A 22,734-nucleotide genomic window follows, 5' to 3' on the forward strand; every position below is an offset into this window, starting at 1 on the left:
ATCAGAAAATTATTTAAGTCATGTGGTCAATGGGACTGTGAAGGAAGTAGAGGTTTTCTAGGGTAAAAACCAGCAACTGTGATGGAGTGCTCTACTAAATGTACTAAAGAACACTATAAATGCAAGCTTTTTATGGGAATAGGTGAGTATTTGAGTACAAGAAATCCAAAAAAAGGCGCCCATTTCTTGGGAATAACAGTGGAACTGATGTAGGGTGTCATCGTTGACGTCCTACAGCGGGAGCGTGATCCAGTCGTCCTACTCACGAACGATCTCCTCGGACTTCACATCTTGCTATAGGTGGGTGTCCCAAAAAGGTCCTCCGTGGGGTTTTCAATTCATTGGGGTCGAAGAGTGTCGCTATCTCCACATGGTTTGTGCTCCATAGACAATCATTGAGGCATCGGTAGGCCGACGGCTGGTGGGCAACCAGATCTGCCGGCCGGATGATGAGGCGACAGCAAACGATACGCCGGCACAAGACGGCCAAGGCGGCCGTAATGGCGGCCGCATGCGGTGGGCCAAGGGCGTTAGTCAGCAGCAACAAAGGACGGCGTTTGGCAACGACTAGGGTGGGGGCGTGCGGCGGCTGACGCCAGTTGCGGGTGGCCACCGAGGGCCACAACGGGTGGTGGCCACCAGGAGGCACACATCATTGATGGAGAAGACGTCTTTATCAATGACGGCCGTGGCTTGATGGACTATTGAGCCCTAGACGTCACAAAGTAGTCCTGAGAACTGCCGTGAGCACCAACCTTGAATGGCAGCCGCAGGCCGCGGTTAGCAACCAAAAGCGATGGAGGTAGTGGTGGCGGCTAGCCGGGCGATGGCTGCAGCCAGAAACGGCAGCCATGTCGTGGTGGCGGCCAGAGATGGCACCCACGGCTCGACAGCGGCGGTGGCGGTAGCAGTTGGATTGGGCCACGGACTCTGCATGGTTTGGGCCGCGAGCGACTGTGGCTTGCGCCGCAAAACTAGGCCACGGTCCATGGACCGTTGCATGCGGTATAGGGTTGCCGAAGGCCAACTGTCCGGTGGCATCCCGGTAAGAGTAGCCGAATGAAGGTCTAGGGCTTATGTAGCGCCAGTGGGAAGCGTGGGCAGTGTCCAAGAGAAATGGTAGCTTAGGATGTCGCCTAGAGCGGCTAGGGCAACTGGCATGTCAGGGCACGAGAAACGGCACCTCAGGGCACATGTCTAGTTTGGGCTGGCTCCGTTAGGCCTGGCTGGCTGGAGTGGGCCGAATAGGCCGGTTGGCCCGCAGGGCTTGTCGGCGGAGCCCGGGCATGTGGCGGCGTGGCCTAGGCTCTCAACCGTTAGGGTCGGGCGCGGGCGCGGGCTCGGGCGCAAAGGCGGGGCCCATATCTGGAGTGACAACGAGGAGCGCGGCGATGGGGAGCATTGCGACGGGGAGTGCGGCGACAGGACACAGGAACAGTCGTGCACAGGGCTGGGGGGGGGGCATGGGAGCGCTGGTGGTCGTGCAAACGCAGTTATGGCAGCGGGGTGAGACGGGAAGCACTACGGCTGCACGGCTCGTGGCTATGCGGCGTGGCGGGGCTGTGCAGTGCAGTAGGAGTGGGCGTGGCAGGGCTCAGCTATAGTTTATTGGCAGTGTGCAGTGCGACCCGGCAGTGGCACGGGCGCAGCTGCAGGCTGTGCACGCGCACTCCGGCAGAAGGGGGCCGGCGGTGGAGGAGCCGCCTCTTCAAGGTCTTCCCCAGTTGTCCATTTGTATCCAAAAAAAAATTGATCTATTTTTGTATAACCTAGTTGTCCATTTATATAGGTCCCCTGATAAAAAAACAAGGAAAAACCCTACCTAAAATGATGAAAGAAAAACCTAATCCTATAAAAAAAACATATACTAAAAAAAATCACAATGAATAGATAAATATGAATGTAAGCACTAAAGTGTCATTCTTAATCGTAGATCACCCAAAGATTTGAAAAATTTGTCGATGCCTGGTCCATAAAATGTAAAGTATTCTAACTGAAATGACAGTGAGATGTTTTCCAACACAAACGCTTAAAGAGACAAAACCAAGATAAAAGGAGTGATACACCCTACTGAAAAGTTTTGCATACAACGGATACTTGGGCAACCTCCAACCATATTGCAACGTTTTGGGATTACTAGGCATTAGATTGATGATGCATCGCAGCTCCTTGAAATAGTTCTTGCTATTTGAGAACAGGTGAATTCTTGAAATGTCCCAGCCAGGTGAATTATTGATGGATGTATGGCACTCAATTACAGACTTATTCAACCTATCTCGTCATGTTATTAGGTAATCTGAAAATGAAGGAAACCTACAACATCAAAAAATTGGTTAAGCAGAAGTGGATGATCCTGAGTCTGCACTCCATTGTCGGAGTGCATTTATATCAGTAAAGTATTGACGACATATAGTTGTTTCAAATGAATTCCTTTATATTTGTACCTCTCCAAGAAGCGTCTCTTTCGACGGGATGTGGTATCGTGAGATTTGAACCAGTACGCGTATGTTGGGCGTAAATTAAGATCATAGAATGCAAATGGGAGGGCAGCAAAGTTGAGGTAATTAGTGACTGAAGCAAAGAATAAAAGGTATAATAAGTTTTTTTACGATTCCTTTGGAAAATCTTTTATATGTTGTATATATCATTTATGTTTTAGAACATCCTGCGTATTAACGGAACCCAGGTTCATAACTATCTATAAAGATGTTGAGATAAAAAAATAAATATTATGAGTATGGTTGCTTCTGTAAGTTAGACAATATCAGGCTCTCGGATGAAATCCAATAGGTCGCAGTGAGACAGTGAACCGCAACAAAGACAAGCCAAATACGCCAAATGCGAGAAAGGGACGACTTCTAGCAAATACCAAAAAATAACCTATTTATACTTTTGTTTAAAATACACAGTATAAATTATAAGTAATGTTTTTATTTTTTTGGGATTTACTTTGATATTGAGTAGTTAATTAGGCTGGACCCAGACATAACATGACTGAACTGGACTGAGACTGAGACCTGACTGAACATCAGGTCTAGGTTTCTGTTTTTGCTAAAGCAGATGGCAACCAGTCCATGTCCTTTTCTAATTACATATAAGATGGAAAGAGCAAAAAGATAAGCACGACAAGAAAACAGATAATAACTGGATAGAAAGTAATGAGAAGAGGACTAATAGGTGGCTTATAAAGGAGGAGAACAATATTTCGGAAACAGAAGAGACACACAAGAGACAAAAATAAAGTGCGAAGGAAAGGAGGAAATAAGAACAAGCAAACAAAAACAAAGAAAGAATGAAAGGTAAAAAAAATAAAAATAAACAGACAACAATAAACGAAGTTAACAAACAAAATAAAACGAAAAGAAAGAAAGCACGAGATAAAGAATGAATGAATGAAAGAAAGAAAGACAGAAAAGAAGAGTAGAAAGAAAGAGAGAAAGAATGAACGAGTGAATGAATGAAAGAGACAGAGAGTGATGGAGGAGATGAGAAGGACATATTCAGTATGGGAACGCATCTGAACATGGCGAGTCCTTTCATCGTAATGGGTGCGCCCTGGCAGTGCCACAAACGGCCATTCCAACACGTCCTCCAGCACGGAAGACGAAGACATCAACTTTGTCATGGGGTCGGAGCTGGTTAACGGCGACGAGGTCGAACCAACTTCCTTCCAGCGCGTAAGAGGAGTTGTTACCCCACCGTCTGAGTAGCGCACCACGATACCACCGCCCCTTCTTGTCAAGTAGAATAACCCGCAGCCCTTCCCCTTCTCCACCGGCGATCTCCTTCTCAGAATCGGTGAGAAACTCCGATAAGGTGATGGGAGTTGGCTCGCGGCCAAAAATATCCTTCCTGGTCCCAGGAAGAACAAGGCGACCGGCGCCTCTGTTGGCGTCGAGGGAGCTGAGTATCTTCTCGAAGAGAAGCTGTGGGGCTCCCTCCGCGCCCATCCACTTCACTTTCCTTCGCCATTTCGACCATCTCCCCGGGGCCATGGAAGACCGCTGTTCTCCTCAAGATCAAGAGAAGAGGGACTCGGAAACAGAAGGAAACGCTGCCGATTGTCTCCAAGAAGAGAACAGTTCGGATTCCCCATTTAAAGATTTTGAACCTCTTTGTAAAACAGAAGCAGAGTCGCTTACGTTCAAGAAGATCAGTCTCCGTCCATCAGGGTTTGTCACGTACCGTTAATTGATGCTCGAGGGTCAGGGGAAAAGAGTACGGGGTAAAAGATTGAGGAAAATATTTCGGGTGCACGCTTCAAACACACATCACTCAGAACTTTGTAAGAGTAACCGTAATGTCATCTCTCTCTCTCTCTCTCTCTCTCTCTCTCTCTCTCTCTCTCTCTCTCTCTCTCTCTCTCTCTCTCGCTCTCTATCTATCTATCTCTATCTCTCTCTCTCCCTCTCTCTCTCTCTCTCTCTCTCTCTCTCTCTCTCTCTGTCTCTCTCACTCTCTCTCTCACCTGCTATCCTCTCTCTATATCTCATTCTCTCAATGTCTGTCTCACCTGCTCTCCTCTCTCTATATCTCATTCTCTCACTGTCTGTCTCTCTTCTCTTATCTCAATCTATCTATCTTCTCTCCCAATATCCCCATTTTCTCCTCTATCTGTCTCTATCTGTCTTCTTGTCCACTCTATCTCTATCTTTTTGACTCCCTCTCTATCTGTCTTCTAATGGAACCTAGCTCTCTCGCTCCAACAACTCACTCAGATAAGAGATGCAAGGCACTCACTCTCTTGATCTCACACACAGAAAAAAAAGGTTTTAAGCCCTCACTCTCACAATCAAACACAAAGAAACAAGAACACTTTCAGGTAGGAAAGAACCTTGATGCACACAGCACACTACAACAAAGAAAACTCCAACATTTATAGGCACTCCCCCTAACTGCCTATGGATTTAAACTAACCATGACCACACACTTTTCCATGTACTTTGTGATGTAATACGACCTGCCGGGATCGGTCGGCTCGTATTAGGCCACAGGAATCGATGGACGGGTTCGCGATGTTTATATGAATGTATGCGCAAAGACGAAGAACTCGGATAAGCAAGTATGACGTTCCACAGTTAGGGAGGTAAATCCACGACGATCAGTGGTGAGATATTGATCCAAGATCGAACTCCTAATGACCCTACTTGACCAACTAGACGACTAAGCGGTGAGGGGCTTTTGACGACTAAGCGGTGAGGGGCGTTCAAATCAGTGAATATCCTATCAACCACAAGAAGATCCTACCTCTCGACGAATGTGGCTAATCCTATCCGTAATTATATTGAAAGATGGCAGCGGACGAGATAGTGGAAGACGACACTGGAGGAGATAACGATACTGGAATGATGGAGAGGAGATGAGAGAGTACCTGAATAGTTGATAGTCCACGGCGTGGATCTCATTCAGTTCAAGTCGTGGATGAGACTTGGCGGCGGTCCAAGCGATCATCCGGATGGGGCGAAGGTCCAGGGGACGGCGTGACCAGGTAGGCCGGATCAGGCTTCGCAATTGTCCCTCATGCGGGACGTGTGCACTGGACGTCCGTGAACACGCGGGCTGGCGCGCGGCGCTCGCACGCGGGCGGGTGCGCGAGCGCCCAGATGGGAGCGCAGGCGCGCGGGTGGTACGCGGGCACGCGGACGGGTGCGCGGTCGCGAGGCGCTCGGACGGGAGCGCGGTGCTTGGTCTGGCGTGCAGCGTTCGGGCGGCGGCGGGTGTGGCGCTCAGAAGAGCGCGGCAGCGCTCGGGCGGGCGCAGGCGGGCGCAGCGGATGCGCGTGGACGCGCAGCGCTCAAGTGCGGGTGGTGGCTGGGCGCCGACGGGCGCGCGGCGGCGAAGCGAGTCGATAGGGTCGCGGATGGAGACGACGGTGGCGGGACAGTGGCGGCGGAGCGATGGCGGTGGCGAAGTTGACGGCGGTGGGCAGATCTTGACCCCAAGAGAGGCCTTCTTCAACAAGAACCAACCAAGAAGCATCCAAGAAATGGGGTTTCTTGGAAGTTCTTGGGAATTCCCTTGGTGGGATGCGGAGTACCCTTGGGGTGGGGCGAGTCGGCGACGATCCTTGAACTGCAGGCTCCTCCGGAGTGGTCCCGACGAAGGATCCGGTAGTCCTGGGAGTGGACAACTTCTTGAATCTTTTAGCTTCTTCAGAGTGATCTCGACGAAGACGTTGAATACATTCCACGGAGTGATCTCGACGTGGGCGAGGACAGCCACTCCTCTCTACAGTCTAGCTACGATAGGGTGGAGACAAGAGTTGATAAACTTTCTTTCAACAAATGACTCAAATGTTCCTTGGGCATGCTATCCCCTTATATAGTGAGGATAGGTGCCAAGTGAACGTGGGGAGAGGATGAACCGTCGCGAGATATGGTTCGGCCTCTCCTTACAATTTGAAAATAAAACTGAAATTTCAAAGGTAAAAGATAAAAGGCGAGGCCCAACATTGGCCCAGTCCATGAAATCCAAAGACACAAGCAAAACATAAACAAACACAAGGGAAGGTAGAGATGCTTATGCGGGGTACTTGAACCCCGGGTGGCGAGCGTCGACGCGAGCTGCTCGGCGTGGCTGATGTCGTCCCGTCGTGCTGTCTCCAGGATGGTCCTCCATCACTTTGTCTTCAAAGACACGCAGTCTTTTTCTCAACAAAATTAGCTCCTATATCCACATATCCTTATACCATGCTGACTTGGTTATTTTTGATTTATTAAAAAACTACCTACACATAAAACAACTGAGTCAATATTAACTCTCCAACATATTCTCTCTCTCTCACTTCTCTCCATCTATCTCTTCCTTGTCATGTCTCTCTCGCCTCCACTCAGTGTCGACTTTCTCTCTCTCTCGATCAACCCTCTCTCTATCTCTTACTTTCTGCATGTATCTCTTCTGCTCTCTCTCAGTTATTCTCTCCCTCTCTCTTACCCTCTCTCTATCTCTTATTTTTCCTATGTATCTCTTCTGCTCTCTCTCAGTTATCCTCTCCCTCTCTTTCTCTATTCTCATATCTATCTCTTTTGCACCCACTCTCGTTTCTTCTCTATATACGTCCTACCATCTATCTCTTTGTTAATCTATCCGCCTATATCTCTTGCTTATCAATCTCCAGTTCTCTTTCCTACTCTCTCAATCTACTATCTTTCGCCTTTCTCTCATATATGTAGACACCTCTACAGTCCAAAATATAAGAATAATAAAGTTTCCAAAGAGAAGACAAGAAACACGAAAAATATAATCAAATGAGAAAAAAGACCGCATGGTTATCTAGAGCCTCTTATATAGATGATGGAATGAGAGAGTGATAGGGAATGTTATTATAATAGGAAACAAACATGATTTGAAATAAAATGAACCAAAAAGGAAGCCAATAAAAATGTAAATATATTTGATTGTCTCCAACCTTTACCTAATGAAGCGTATGGTTGCTTATCTGTTTTAAAGACACCACTTTACCTCTGACTTTGGCAAACCTCATTGTCATAGGAATTTTACGAGACTATATGCACTTTGCTCATTGTTTGCGACACAGTTGAGTACTATCTTATTTTCCTCCTCAATTTTTCTAACATACTGATACATCAACACGTGCCAAGGAAGAATACCAACAGTGAGGTGCTGTCCCATCCTCACAGTTTCTTGTATAGTTAACTATCAATGAAGCCAATCATGTAAAACATTTTGGCCTTCTTGTAACTTAGCGGAAAATTTATAGTTCCTTTGGTAAATTCAAGCACACGCTAGGCTGCTTAAAAATTTTCATTGGTGGGATTTTCTATGGAATGTCTCAGAAAACCCACCCCAAACAATAGGTCTGACCTAGTATGCGTAATATAGTGAAGACGGGCCATGAAACTTTTATACTCAGTGGGACTCACCAGGTTCCCATGTTGTCTCAACTGAGGCCTATCCTCATGCAAAGCAAGAGAATGGCTGAAATCTTTTATTTTGTTCCGATTTAAGATCTTCTATGAAAAATATCTTTTGAGAGAAAGTGATCTCACATCCCATATTAGTTACCTCAGTTCCAATATATAAGTTGACCAACCAAAATTTGTCCTTTGAAACGACTATATCATGTTACTCTTGAATTCACTAACTTAAGCATCCATGCTCTTTATAACCAATAGATCAACCACACAAATGCCCAAACTAACGTTAAAATACTTGGTGTGTTTAAAATAAAGAGGAGGTTCATGGGCGCCTTTGACTTGTTCAACAGAAATGAAAATTTTATTGAATTTGGAGTATCATGCTCTTGGTGCTTGTTAATGACGTATAAAGCTTTAGCTTCTAAACTATTATCTCTTCTCCTTCCTTCTTATAACCATCTGATTGATTCACATAGATTTCTTTGTCAAATTCACAATTAGTCAATGCCAATTTCATGTCCAGATGATGCATACACGATCCAAGTAGAACTGATATGGCCTACATAATTCAAATGGAGTCGAGTCAAGCTACAACAGCCAGTACTTCATTAAGTCAACCTTCTCCGTCAAGCCCATCTTTATACCAACACTCTTGCCTTTTCACTCAAAATTTATCCTTGTCGGGGCCCGCCCACTAGCATCCTCATCAGCCCACGCACCCAGCACATGCGGGCCTTGCCTGATTTGTGCTGCCTAGGCGTAGACGGGCACGCACATCATCCAAAGTGTATCACCACAATGGGAAAGATGGCCTGCAATTTTTGGTTTTGGTGTCAATACCCTTAATGCATTGTGGCACATTAAATGGAACTTAGTCATTACAGATCATAATTCCGAATACACGAACACAACCTCCCAATAAGCACGCCAGCCTCTCGGAAAAGAATGCTGCCTTGTAAGGGGTATAACACAGCCCACAGTGTGAACATGTTGACGCCCTGGTTGATCTTAGCTTTGTCTCTTTATATGCTATCAGTAGGTTTTCATATTGCCACATGTGACACTCGCGCTCCCCTATGGCGGATTCAGCTTGTCTGACCTTCGATTTGGTAATGTAACTAATATTGTTGAAGCAAGTTTGGCGTCCTGCCTGGTTAGCTTATAATTTTGTCTTGACCACTTGTGCCTCATGGTCGAGAGGCACCCTCACATTTGGTGGAGTTTGTTGGGGCTGGTTCCTAGTCGCATCTTCAAGGTCAGTCTGGTACCTGTTGAGGACGTAAGCATGGAAGACCAGATGGACTGCCAGGTGTAAGGGTCTGGTAATAAAATACAAAACTCATCCGATCTTTGCCACCACCTCAAAAGGCCCATCATGTGATGGGACCTGGCCCTTTTTCAGACGATGAAGAGGGGGGATCGTCTGATCGATGGGTCCTGACGGTTAACCATTGACGCAATGCAATGGGGGTGACTCTAGTTTTAGTACGTGTGACTGCGGACAAGAAAATGGGGTGCTGACTCCTGGGGTGTCGATGGAGTCACCCGAGGACAGTTGGTAGACCTCCCGAACCTCGTCTGGGCGAGATAAGGATGCTACGGTGGAAAACGGGGAATTCCTGCCGGATGTGGCTCGCACGTGACAGGCAAACCCGACTTGTACCAAATAGGTGAGACACTCAAATTGTGATATGTTTTCACTCAACCTGTCACACTCACCTACGTCTAACCCGAGTGCGAGGGAAGCAATTGATGATGCACTGTACGAAATAATAGATGGGGGTGGAGCAAAGTTCCTCGTCAACGTCCATGGGAAATTGTCTCACTCTTGTCCGTAGGTCGGTTGCGGCATCATCAGTGACATGGAATGGTGGAGGGCGACCAAGGTGCGGCAGCCGCGAGCACGTGGCCAGGGCGTGCGGCGCGGCGAGCACCACGAGGCGAGTATGGCCCTGTGGGCGCTGCACGGTGGGCGCGATAGGCGCGGTGCAGCGCGCGTGGCGCGATGGAGGGAGGCGTTGCGCACGCGACACAAACAGGGCGGTAGATGCTCACGGTCAATGATGGTGACACGCCAGAGGGTGCGCGCGGCGGCAGGCACAAAAATGGTGGGGCTGGCACGGGGGTGGGTGGCCCAAACAGCAACGACGACGGGTGGCACAATGGCGGGGGCAGCGGCGTTGGATTGGTTAACATGCAGGCGAGGCACATGGCGCGGCACAGGCAGCTACCAATGGCGTGGACAATGGCGAAGGTCGACGCAGCTGTTGGCAACCCGACAGCAGCGGCGACAGACACCCCAACGGCGATGGTTGCGACGTCCCCGGTCCGAGGACACAAGATTGACACACTAGCGTTGAAGGAAGAAACGACAGTCAGGGACATGGACGAGTGCACCGGTGCCACGGGGCAACCAGCACTTGATGGCAGTTGGCACGCGGGCAAGACCTATGCGGGCTGGGGGCTGAAGTCATCAACAGCTATTCAGGCGTGCGCAAATAGCACGGGCGCCTGCCAGCAGCAAACGTGGAGCGAACGGTTGGCGTGCACATGCTGATAGTCGGGCGACAACGGCGGCAGCGGCATGCAGTGCGCGAGATCCATACGGGCGGGCGACAACCACAAGTCTAAGGCGGCAATCCTTCCCTTCTCCCTCTCTTCTTCTCCTTCCTTCTCCCCTTCTCCCTTCTCCTTCTTCTTACTTCCTCCTCTTGTCTTCTCTTGGATGGGGACCCTTTCTTCCTCTATGTGAGAAATTCTTCTTCAAAACAACAACAAGGGTAAGTTTTAGGGCACCCGACGTTCCCTTTTATGGGTGAACGTGGAGGACCAATTACAACACAAGTCCAAAACACAAACAAAGGACAAATAAGAAATGAAGGAGGGGGGGGGAGAGAGAGGCGTAGAGGGAGATCCTTATAGTATGGATCTGCCCTTGTTACACATGACTATAACGGAACTCAAAACAATGAAGGGCGAACTATGAACTGAAACAATGCACAAAAATAATGAAGAAAATGACAAAGATAAAGTGCCCTTTACCCGGAATATTTGAATCCGGGTGTTTGTACCGTCGGCTTGGCTTGTCGGTCGGCCTGAATGCGTACCGGTGGCGATGTCGGCCAACGGTAACATCTCCGAGGATGCTTCTGGGGCTGCGGGATGTGCTGCACCATCATTTTGCCTTTGTATTGCCTCTTTTCTTTTTAAAATTTGGGATTTCGTCTTCAATAAGAGCAGATCAACCACCTGGAATTAAACATCCATTTTGTGGCTATCTGTATGTTTCTTCATTCTTTTAACGTCACGCTCTACTGCCTCATGAGCTTCATGAATGGGGGCATCATCATTGCTCAAAGCAAACTGCCGCATGAAAATGACCATTTGCATCTTTTTTCACCATCTGAGAGGGAGTTAGTGGATGCCTTCTCCTTGCAATCTTGAATGGTTAATGCCCTATATTTAAACTCCAATTGATGTTGTGTGTGAATTGTGCTGCAGTATGTTCCTCCACCAAATTATATTGGTTGATCCAAATGTAGTGTTGTTGATACTCTTCAAGCATAATAGCATTTACACGCTCCATTTGCCCATCCGTTTCAGGGAGGAAGCTTGATAAAAATTGAGCTTGGAGTCCATGTACTTAAACATCAACTCCCATAAATGACCCGTGAATCGTGTATCCCAGTTTTTAGTGTTGTCCAACTGAAGACCCCAGTACTTCGCCACATTGGACATGAAAAGAAGAGCCACACCAGCGGCGTGCACCTCCGCAATGGTAGGGATGAATATTTCATATTGTGAAAAATGGTGCAGAAGACAAATGATGATATTTCTAGAGATAGACTCCCACAGTATGCTCGCCCTTGGGAGAGGCTCTAGCATTCCTGCAGTTTTAGCCTTCTCATTTTATTTTGTTGATACACTAGGCAAGAGCGGACATAACCTACCACACCTTGTTCCATTCCTAGCCAGATAGCTATTCGACACGAGTGCATACTTACATTCTTGTCCGTGGTGTCTACCATCGTGTGCGTCGTGTGCTTCGTAAAGGGGCTTCCCACACAGCCTACCAGATTGCCAACAACTAGATTGGCACGTTGTGGCTTGCATTTTGAAATGAAGTTAAATTCTGCCCAAAAAACTTGCAATCTTGCTTGCTTCCAGGTAAACGTTTTCCAAGACTTAAAGATTGATGGACACATTGTGAGTGTAGAAAACAAACTTACCTCCAAGGAGATAGTCGCCCCATACTCTTGAGCAATGGAGCACCTCTGTCATCTCTTTCTCGTGCATCAAGTACATTCTTTTTGCAAGGTTCAACTTGTGGCTCTTGTAAGCCACAGAGTGTCCATCCTGCTTCAAGACAGTCCCAAGTGCAAAATCAAAAGCATTGGTTTCTACCCTATATGGCTTGTCTAACTTGGGCAGTTGGAGTAGTAGCTCGCTTCTGACTCCCTTCTTCAACTCATCAAGTGCTTTCTGGAAATGGTCTGTTCACTGCTATTTAAAATCATTTTTTAGTAAATCTGTCAATATAGCAGGTAGCAGAGAGAAGCTCATTACTTTCAATAATAATTGGCCAGCCCAAGGGCGGTCCTCGCTTGTGGTATCCCCCTTCGGCATTACTCGATCCTGGGTGGCCTTCACCTTATGAAGGATCCATGCGTACACTTCTCTTCATATTTATGTGTCTGATTTATGGAAAGGTATAATGATTAATTGATGAATATTTGATGGCGCAGCACCACCCGCAGCCCCGAAAACATCTTCGGAGACGTCACCATCGCCCTCAACATCACCAGCTTTACGTGTTCAGCCCGCTCAGCAAACCAAGGTGACTGTACGCATGCCCAAATTCAGATTTATCGAGTAACAGACACTTTATAATCGTCTTTACTTTGCTGTTTCGTTCATCGTCATGGTATTGATGTTCGTAGTTCGTTATTTTAAAACACGCCAGGGTCATGTGTAAGGAGGGAGGTTCGTCCTATAAGGATCCCCCCTTCCTCATCGTTTCCTCGTTCTTCTTTGTTTTTTTCGTCTCCTTTATGTCCTAGGTTCATGTCGTGTTTGTGTGTTTGTTTTTTGCTTATTTTAGTCTAAGGGCCACACATCCTCCCCCCTGTATAAGGGAAGGATGGGTGCCCTAAACAGCACCCTTGTTGAATTTTGAAGAAAAGAAAATTCACATTGAGAAGTAAAGGTTATGCTCCCAGGGAAGAAGAGAGGGATAGGAAGGAGAAGAGAGAAGGAAAGGGGGAGGGGAAGAATGTCATGGGAACCTCACCGCCGCCATCGCCAGTGACGCCAGTCGTGCCGAGCCACCGCTGCCACTTGCGACGCCCAGCCGTGTCAGAGCCGCCCGACAGTGGTGCACTTTCGTCACGCCCGAGCCGCCGCCGTCGCCATTGTCGCCTGGTACAACTGAGCCTCCGTCACCGCCACACAGACCTGCCACATCTGGAGCCGCTGTCGACCCGCGCTTCCCTGCAGTGCCGCGTAATGCCTGCATCACGCCGAATACGCTGCCACCATCGCCGCAAATCTACTCCGCAAATCTGCCGCATGGCCCGCCTTATCGCAACCGCACGCCTACCCACGACTCAACAGCCGCCGGGGGCGACGTTTCCCCCATGTGACAGTTGTCCCGTCCACTCCAACCGATGCCGTCCCTCTCGACGCTCGCGTCCATCCCGATCATGCCACGGGTGCAGTCCGCCGCCGTCGAGTCGGCTGGCGCCCTGCCACACCGACCGCCAGCACTGCCTCGTGCTCGTACCGCTGTTGCACCAAGGCGCCGCATCGGGCACCCTCGTCGCGCCACACCTGTGCATTGCACCGGCTGCCCGCGCTTGCTGCGTGCAATTGCATCGCAGTCGCGCGTGCAGCTCACATCTGCGCCGCGCCGCGTCCGTGCCCACATCGTTGGGCTTCGCCTGCCCACGCTCACCGTGGCGTGCCCACCCCACGCGCCGCACACTAGCCGTCGCGTCCTCCCACCGTCAAATTTATTCTGTCCCTTGCATCCGGCGCCCACTGTGCCCAGACTGCGGATCGCTCCCGTTATCACTGACACCGACCACAAACTGAACCTTCTTCCCGAGAAGAAGACGGTCACTCCGGGGACAATGACAAGGTACGCCATTCCATTCCGTCCTTTATTTCTTGTAGTGCATTTTCGATTGCCTCCACCGCGCTCGGGTTGGATGGAGGTGAGCGTGTAAGGTTGAGTGAACATCTATTGAATTTGAGCATCTTACATGTTTGGTACGAGTCGGACCCGCCCGTCACGTGGGTGCACCTTCTAGCGGGAGTCATCCCGTTCGGGGCCGTAGCATCCTCGTCCGTTTGGATGAGGATCCGAAGGTCTACCCCCCTCTCTGGGCGACCCCATCGACGTTCCGGAGGTTGGCTATTCCTTGCTTGTCGGCAACTGTACATGCTAGATATCCTACGCCCATGCATTTCATCGTAGGTCCTCCTCGTAGTAGGCATCCAACACGTCACACTCAACACCGAGTCCCATAGCTCGGTGACGTTAGGCACTCATCCCCGACGCTGTCCTACGTCAATATTACATTATATTTATGTGTTTAAATAGCCATATTTGCATGTTTCCAATTTAAAATGAGAAAAAAGTAACTTACATTTTGATTTGATTATTGTTCTAAATTTTTAGTATTTTTTCATGGTATTTGACCACTTGCATTGAATAAATACTTATTACAAGGCTTATAATACTTTTCTAAAGGTTGGTAATCGTTTTACTAATTTTATGAATATTTTCTATTTTTAAATTATAATTTTCTCACCAATATTTAGCCAGTACATTATTTTTGGAATTAAAACAACACATTTATTTGTTTGTCCTTTTAATGAGCATTTTATAATATATTTAGAAATATACCCTACGTGGCATCCATGCCACTTGTCCAACATTTGGGCGAATAAATGGAGGCATCAACGATTATAGTATTGTTGGCTCATTATGCCATCGCAATGCTCCATGCTATGATGAGCAAATTGTTTCCTAAAAGATACAGCGTGGCACAGTCGTCAAGGTAAAGGTCTGATTTATTTTTCTAAGTTAACTTTTTTCTGCAATAATTGCACGCGTAGAATCAATCTCCGTGTGCATCTATTAAAGTACAGTTTTTTCATGAATTATTAAGATCTAATAGATACCTCGTACACATTGTTGAATTGCCACATGCATTTATTGCACGTGTGCATTGATAAACATTCTTTTTTATTATATGCCCACAAAATCAAATCGCCATGTGCATTTAATACACACAACAATCATGCCTTCTAAATATGTGGTAAGCACACGTTTTTGTTTTGTTTTAGACTAATTGAAAATTGTTGTGTACACTCTCTTTCCATTTTTAATGCTAATGAATATTTTTTCCGCACATAGCGACATGGCAGCGTGCAATCCAAGAGTGGAGAGAAACAATGCTACCATTTAAAAAAGGGCATTTTCTATCTGATTGGAGGAGAGATAAAAATCTAACAGTTCGAATTAATCTTTGGTTAACCGATGAAATCATGAGATCTAACTGTCCGATTGAGCCCACATTTAGAGGGCACATTTTTGGTTTCTCTCTCTATGATCCATACGGTTGGATTTTTAAACAGAGGTTAAGAAGAAGGTGAAAATTTACTTTTGAGGCCCTCTACAATGATGTGGCTAGGAAGAACACAGATGTTGCTTTGAAAGTCGAAAGATCCTGATTCATGATTGTAAAATGTAAATTTCTTACTTGATTTTTGAACTTTCTCTTGAACTATTCTTAAGCACCGAGGCGTGGCTAAAATGTACATGCCCTTCGAGTTGTTTTAAAATTAAATCAGCATTGCATTAGGATTTTGATTTGAGATCTGATTTTTAATCTTTTTTTCTACACAGTTTCTGATCCACTCTACATTTTTTGATTTTTAGATTACGGTTGAATTTCACTTTAGCCCAAAACTCTTCTTTTTCTCTCTAGGTTAGATCTCCTATTTTCTTTTTCTAGAATTCAAAAATTAAACATCTAATATACCTAAACCTAAGATTTCATTAAAAAATTCCCATCTTCCGGTCCTAGTTAAAAACCCAATTTTGTGCTAATTCATTCCCAGTTTTAAACGTATAAAAAATGACTTCTAGACAATATTTTGATTTTAAAATTGATAATCCAAATTGATTTTATATGATAATCCTAATTATCCTACCCGAGTGTCTTGATCAAAAAATAATAAAATACGAATTAACTTTCTACTTGATTTTGATTAATTATAATCATAATTAAGGTCTTTTGAATGCAAGATTATTTCACTGTTGCACTGATTCGCTGCAATTGGGTTAAACCTATTGCTTAGTGCCTCCTTGTGGTTCAACCCCTTGTTTTCTCTATGTATATTATTTAGTGATTAAGGTATATTATAAATTTTATTGCAGAACTATAAAACCTCAAATAACAACGTAACTACACATTAATTTTAGGCTTATCAATTGGCGCAGTTGCTGGTAAGTATAAAAATATATACATCAAGAATAATTGTATCTAGTGTGGTAAGGTGTTTTGATACATTTTCTAATTGAATTCAATTTCGTATTTACCTGAAATATTTTAACGCATACTGAAATAGCAAATTTGCCATTTCTTTCACTCTTATACTGATTTTTCTTGTTCGTTTATGCCAATTATCTTTACTATTTGTGTGATTGATGTTGCATGAAGGTAGGAGATATTGAAATCCTGATTTAGTGAACCTTGAGAAAATCAGTACGAGAAGTCCTAGTTTTGATAATATTTTTGAGACTTCTAAAGGATAAAATCAACAAATTGTCAATAGAAGGGATGACAATAAAAATTGTAGAGTTAAACAATGAATGAGAAGAATGAGATTGAGAGAGAATTCTGATCCAGAAGATAGTAAAAGTTACACTACTCTACCTGAAAATACTAACTTTAGAATAACCTACATTTTATGAAGGATTCAATGAGAAACCTTATGAGTTCGGAGAAGAGTATACCCACATATATTCTGTTTATAGCTATCCAGGTATTGCTCATGAAATTCTCAAACTTAGGATATTTCATTTTGTTTTGAAAGATAGGGCCAAAGAGTAGTTCAAAGGAGTAGGTCAAGAATTTCAATCATGGAGTGAGATGCAAACTAGTTTTTAAAAGAAATTTTATTCTTATTGATCGAACACTTCAGGTAGAAATGCTATATAGATTCTATCATGGGACTGACACCCTAGGAGAAGCGTGGGAAAGATTCATGGCAATTACTAAGAAGTGCCCACATCATGGAATTCCATTTCACGAGTTAGTTGAATTTTTTATAAGGGATTGAATGATCAGGAATGACACCTAGTAGATATATCTAGTGGTAGAATGTTCCTTCATACTCATGCACATGAATCCATGAATCTTAGGAAAAAGTTAGTGGAAGATTGGACATATCGTCAAAGACTTTTTGTATGCTAACCGAAATGCATGCGAAAAACATAGAGGAATCATTTATGTCAAAGCAGTTGAACCAGATATCAGAATGGATGAATCAAAAATAGACATGAGAAAGATTGGTAAAACAATGGAAGATATGAATAATAGTTTTAAATATTTATTCGTAGGAAGCAAATCTGCTAACATTCTGTGCTCTAGCCAACGACTCTCCGCCCTCCACCGAGATGAGTCCATACTATGTACTATAGTCTGTATGGTCAATCCCAGACGCCGCGCTGCTGCTTGGTAAGATCTGTTGCCGATGCCTAACACTCGGACGACCACGTACCTATATCTACAACCTAACAAGCTATAGACCATGGCATTCCCAAACAACTCGTTCGGGTTACGTCATCTGAGTTGAGCGCTGGCTGTGCTTGCGATCAGGCATTGCCGCCAGGTTGCCAACAAGCATCTCCATTTTGAATACCTAAGGTGCCTTTGACATCCTGTCGCCAGCCTTGGGATTATGTGGAACCTTGATTTATTGGGCCCAGCTATAGCGCCTTAGACGATCATTTGGTTGTTGTTGATCACCCCTTGTTACCTAGAAAATTTTGTCAGGTGAAGGCGGATTTCTAGCCAACGACTCTCCGCCCTCCATCAAGATGAGTCCATACTATGTACTATAGTCTGTATGGTCAATCCTAGACGCCGCGCTGCTGCTTGGTAAGATCTGTTGCCAATGCCTAACACTTGGACGACCACGTACCTCTATCTACAACCTAACAAGCTATAGACCATGGCATTCCCAAACAACGCGTTCGGGTTACGTCATCTGAGTTGAGCGCTGGCTGCAGTTGTGATCAGGCATTGCCGACAGGTTGCCAACAAGCATCTCCATTTTGAATACCTAAGGTGCCTTTGACATCCTGTCACCAGCCTTGGGATTATGTGGAACCTTGATTTATTGGCCCCAGCTAGAGCGCCTTAGACGATCATTTGGTTCTTGTTGATCACCCCTTGTTACCTACCAATTACGCTTGAGAACAGATTAATCCAGGCCCACCGTTTACTACCTGCTCAGACACCATACGCACTGGATTTCGGTTTTTGCTCTCGACGAGTCCATAGCTCATGTGCCGTTATGCTAGTTGAGCTATGCAAAGGCCTCTGTGCCATCTCTCTACCTCACACTTGCACCCATTGTCGCAACGACAAGAAATGTGCATAACGAGCCGCATGCCAACAAGGTACATCGTCTTCACATTGCTCCTGATATAATCCTTTGTATTCTATTTTCGGTTGACTTCACCATGATCGTTCTAGAAGGTGACCTAGGGTAAATTGAGGGATACCTACAAGAATTGAGCATCATCATAGATATGGACGAGTATGTCTGTTACGTACCGACCTATACAGCTTGATTCTATTTGGCATCGTACTTGCCTTCGTCCCTCCGATAGGGTTTGAGAGGCCACCTTCAACGTCACCGGCGACCCTTTTGGATCTTAGAGTTCAGCATCCTCCTTTAAGTCAGGGCTTGAAAGTACAACACATATGACACTTTATTCATTCATAATTACGTACCCATTTAGGGTTTGTTTTCTTCGTCAAACGACCGCACCATCAATGTCTGACATCACTATTTTGGTACTTGAGCATCGATTCGGCATCGACTGGATGACATCCTTGGCCATATCGAGCATCAAATTGATTTCAGAGCATCGTCCGATACCCATTTGGGATGACGACATCCTTATCCTTGGGCATCCAATTGATACTCGAGCATCACCCACACGCACGATGTCCGTGACGTCATCTTGCATCAAATTCGTATCACAGTGTCGTCTTGATACACGCATAGACAAGGCATGTGGCGTCGTTTGACATCAAACTTGTATCAAAGCCTGGCTGTGGTTGCTCATAGCATGACTCAAACACCACATCACCATCATCTGCATCGCATCTCCCTTTTAAAATCTCATCTAGGTACATGGATGACTAGAATAGCCATAGAGACACGATTGAGCATGAGAGCTCAACACGGCAGTTCTACCTATATGTTGATCCGTTGCCTGACAAAAGAAGACACATCGCCCTCTCAAAACCATGTTCTCTAACGCTTGAAGCTGGCCCATCACCGCCTCCTTCGGAGCCCAATTGTGTGGTTCACATGTCCACACTTGCACCCGTCGTGGACACCGGCAATCCAAAATAATTCTCCGCGATCACTAGGTATCTCATCAACTAACAATAATGAGGAGACGACGCAATAAGTAGTCGCTCACACCGGGAAGATCCTGTGGACGAGGCCATACTCCAGGCCTGCACCACACACAATTGAGGAGCACGACGGGGCCATGAAGATTGCGCCCACAACACCGACCCTTGGATGACCTGTCCAAAGAGAGATGGGCGTGTCTTTACACCTTGATAGCCATCATTGAGTGCGTGGAGGAGTTGCTCGCACAGCCTATACCTCCAATACCCACCGCTTACAGTTCTTGAGTGAGCCTTGGGTCGCACGACACCTGGAATGTCCGGGGAGTACTTACGATAACAATGAGTATGTAGAGCACAAAAAAGGCAATATAAGAAGCTTTGAGATTTACGCCCTGCCAACACACTGCATGCGACTCATAGGACGTCCGTGTTTGGGTAAGACGATACCATGGAGACAACTACGATCAAGGGTATGACTCTGACTTACCAATTTGTGGAGATGAACACGTTTCACAATAGGTCTACAGATTAAAGACTGATCAACAGACTTGCCTCAATGATCGTGTCCAGCACGATGACTGTGGGTATGCGATTGACATACCCGCCAGCCGAGATGAATACACATTTGACACCTCACTTGAGGATATGAAGCTGACCAATCGACCAGTTGAGAAGACTGCATCCGACATGACAACTGTGGTTATGCGGCCAACCTACATGCCTGTTAAGACGAACACGGCCGACACAAGGATCATAGATACAAGGCCAATTGACCAGCCAGCGAAGATGGTCACATCTCGGACTACGATCATGAGTATGATGCCAACCTACTTGCCCGCCGTGACAACCACATTTGGCTCTATGTTTGTAGGCACAAGGCTGACCTACTAGCATGTCGAGATGACTATGTACGGCCCTATCACCCTTCGTACAAGGAACCTGATGAGGTTCCCAGGTACCTGCCGTGCACAGTGCCAGACATATACCCATCGCGCCATGGTCATTCCCGACACTGGGATGATCATGACCACAGTCCGACCGCACCTCTACAACACCACAACCCACACCATGCAGACTATGTGGTGCCTGAACGGTGACCAAATTAGTTGCATAATTGAAGTAAGAGTTGCATATATGATAACACCCTAAACTCGATCTTTACTTGATGCCATTAGCAGAATTGTATGCATTTAAAGAGCTCAAAATGTGGTTGTTATAATATATCTGCATAAATTTAATTGTTCCAAGTGATTTCCAAATTTTCCTTAATTTTCTGTTAATTTTATGAATTTTTGGGCTTTCTTTGAGCTTTAGATAATTAAATTTAAATGAAAATGGCAGGTTTAAATTTTAATTTCAAGCTTAATTATTATGGGGATGAAATACTGAAATTTCCAGAATTTGCTTGAAGTTTCTAGAATTTATTTAGGATTTGATTAGATTTTTGAGGTTTATGTAAGTGAAAATATATTTTTAAACATGAAAAGGATATATTTATAGTGAGAAAATGAGTTTTGAAGCAATTTTTACTCTTCTATGGGCTTTTTGTAAATTTCAGTTGCAATTATGCCCTAAAAAAAAGTTCCCAGTTGTGTGTGCAGGCGTAAAGCTATTATTTATACAGCGATAGGGTTTTATTGCAATTACTTAGTATTTTCTTAAGGGCTTTTATGAGAAATCATAGGAGAGAAAATGCGCAAGGGGCATATACACAATTACTTTTGGGCGACATTTAGGAGCAATTCCTGGCTTTCTTAAGGAGTTTTCTGCAAAAAAAAAAAATCTTAATGTGCCCACCAATGCGAGGGTGACACATCATGGCATGTTAAAACAATGGAAATAAATAAATAAATGAATTTAAAACCAATTGCTTAAATTGGTTTAAAATTCATTTATAAATAACTTTTGATCCTGAATTCCGATTAAGATGACATTTTTTATGGATTTACTCATGTTGATCCCCTCTTTCTATCTGTACGGTTGGATTATTCAGATCAACCTTACATTGAAAAATAAAAATTAATTACTAAACGGGGGTAAATTAATTTTCTGCATGTCCCTGTACTTCTAGGTTCTTTTGCATTCATTTTACACTCAAACTTGTCTTTGATTTTCCAAATTTAGCAATCTCATTCATGTTCGCTGTTTTTCTTAATTTTCCACTTTCAAACTTTTAATTTACCTGTATTTATTGAGTGTAGTTTAATCATTTCGAATCATAATTGATTTTTTGCAGTGTAAAATGACTGGTCACGATTTGTTACTTTCGTATAGTTCTATAATTCAAGCTCAGATTTCTCAAATTAGCAAATCAAAAGTCTTGGTCACGATTTGTTACTTTCATATAGTTCTATAATTTTGAATCAATTAGGACAAAATAAAATTATCGTTATAATATTCCTACCATTCTAAATCCCTGAGGAATAAGTTTATAGTATATTAGACATTACAACCTGAGGATTCCTGAATTAATAGTTTCTATTCATAAGTAATCTGGATCAATCTTTCTAATACGTTTGGTAGGTACAATTAAGATCAATTTTCTTCTTGAAATCATTTCTAATTTACTAAAAAGTAAAAGACAAATCATTCAGGTTGAACTAGGTATTTGGGTTAAATAAACAAGCAAAGCAAGATGAACGAGAAACTACTAAATAAGATTTTGATCACTCACATTCAAAAAAATCTTAGCTCAAATTCATACTCTAATGAAGAAAATGCAGTGGATGGCACCAGAATGGTGAACGGCACTGTGTTGTACGCTATGCATGCAATGAAAAAAACAGAAAAAAAAGGAATCAGAAGAATCTGTTTTTCCAATTCCCCAGCGATAAAAGGAAAAACTCGAAAGATTAATTGCTGTTCTTGATTTTAAGCTCGAGCAAAGACTATCTAGCCAACTCGAAGACTCAAGAATCAGTCAGGAGCAATTTAGAGGTTAGTTTTGACAGGATTTTTGCGGATTGACCGCCACATTCTTTCCCAAATTCAAGCTCAAATTCGTCGAATATTGTGCGTTTGTTAAGCGAAATCAGTCCGGATTAATTCTGTGTGTATCTCTGGTACTTCTAGGTTCTTTTGCTTTAAATTTAAACTCTAATTTTTTTTTGATTTTCTAGATTAGCAATCCCATTCACGTTCGCTGTTTTTCATAATTTTCAACTCAAAAACGCTATATTTCTGAA

The 22,734-nt window shown here is 44.7% G+C and overlaps 1 protein-coding gene across 1 annotated transcript; it reads right to left on the reverse strand.

The window, feature by feature from the left end:
* Positions 1 to 3,536: 3,536 nt before the first annotated feature.
* On the reverse strand, positions 3,537 to 3,995 carry LOC144702948 (putative B3 domain-containing protein At3g49610). The gene has a single exon (XM_078574976.1). The coding sequence runs from the start codon at positions 3,993 to 3,995 to the stop codon at positions 3,537 to 3,539; it is 459 nt and encodes a 152-aa protein (XP_078431102.1).
* Between the last annotated feature and the right edge of the window lie 18,739 nt (positions 3,996 to 22,734).

This window comes from Wolffia australiana, chromosome 5, assembly GCF_029677425.1.
Source record: "Wolffia australiana isolate 7733 chromosome 5, ASM2967742v1".
Classification (NCBI taxonomy): domain Eukaryota; kingdom Viridiplantae; phylum Streptophyta; class Magnoliopsida; order Alismatales; family Araceae; genus Wolffia; species Wolffia australiana.

Excerpts from the sequence above, each read along its gene's own strand:
- LOC144702948 (XM_078574976.1), bottom strand. The coding sequence starts at position 3,995 with ATGGCCCCGGGGAGATGGTCGAAATGGCGAAGGAAAGTGAAGTGGATG.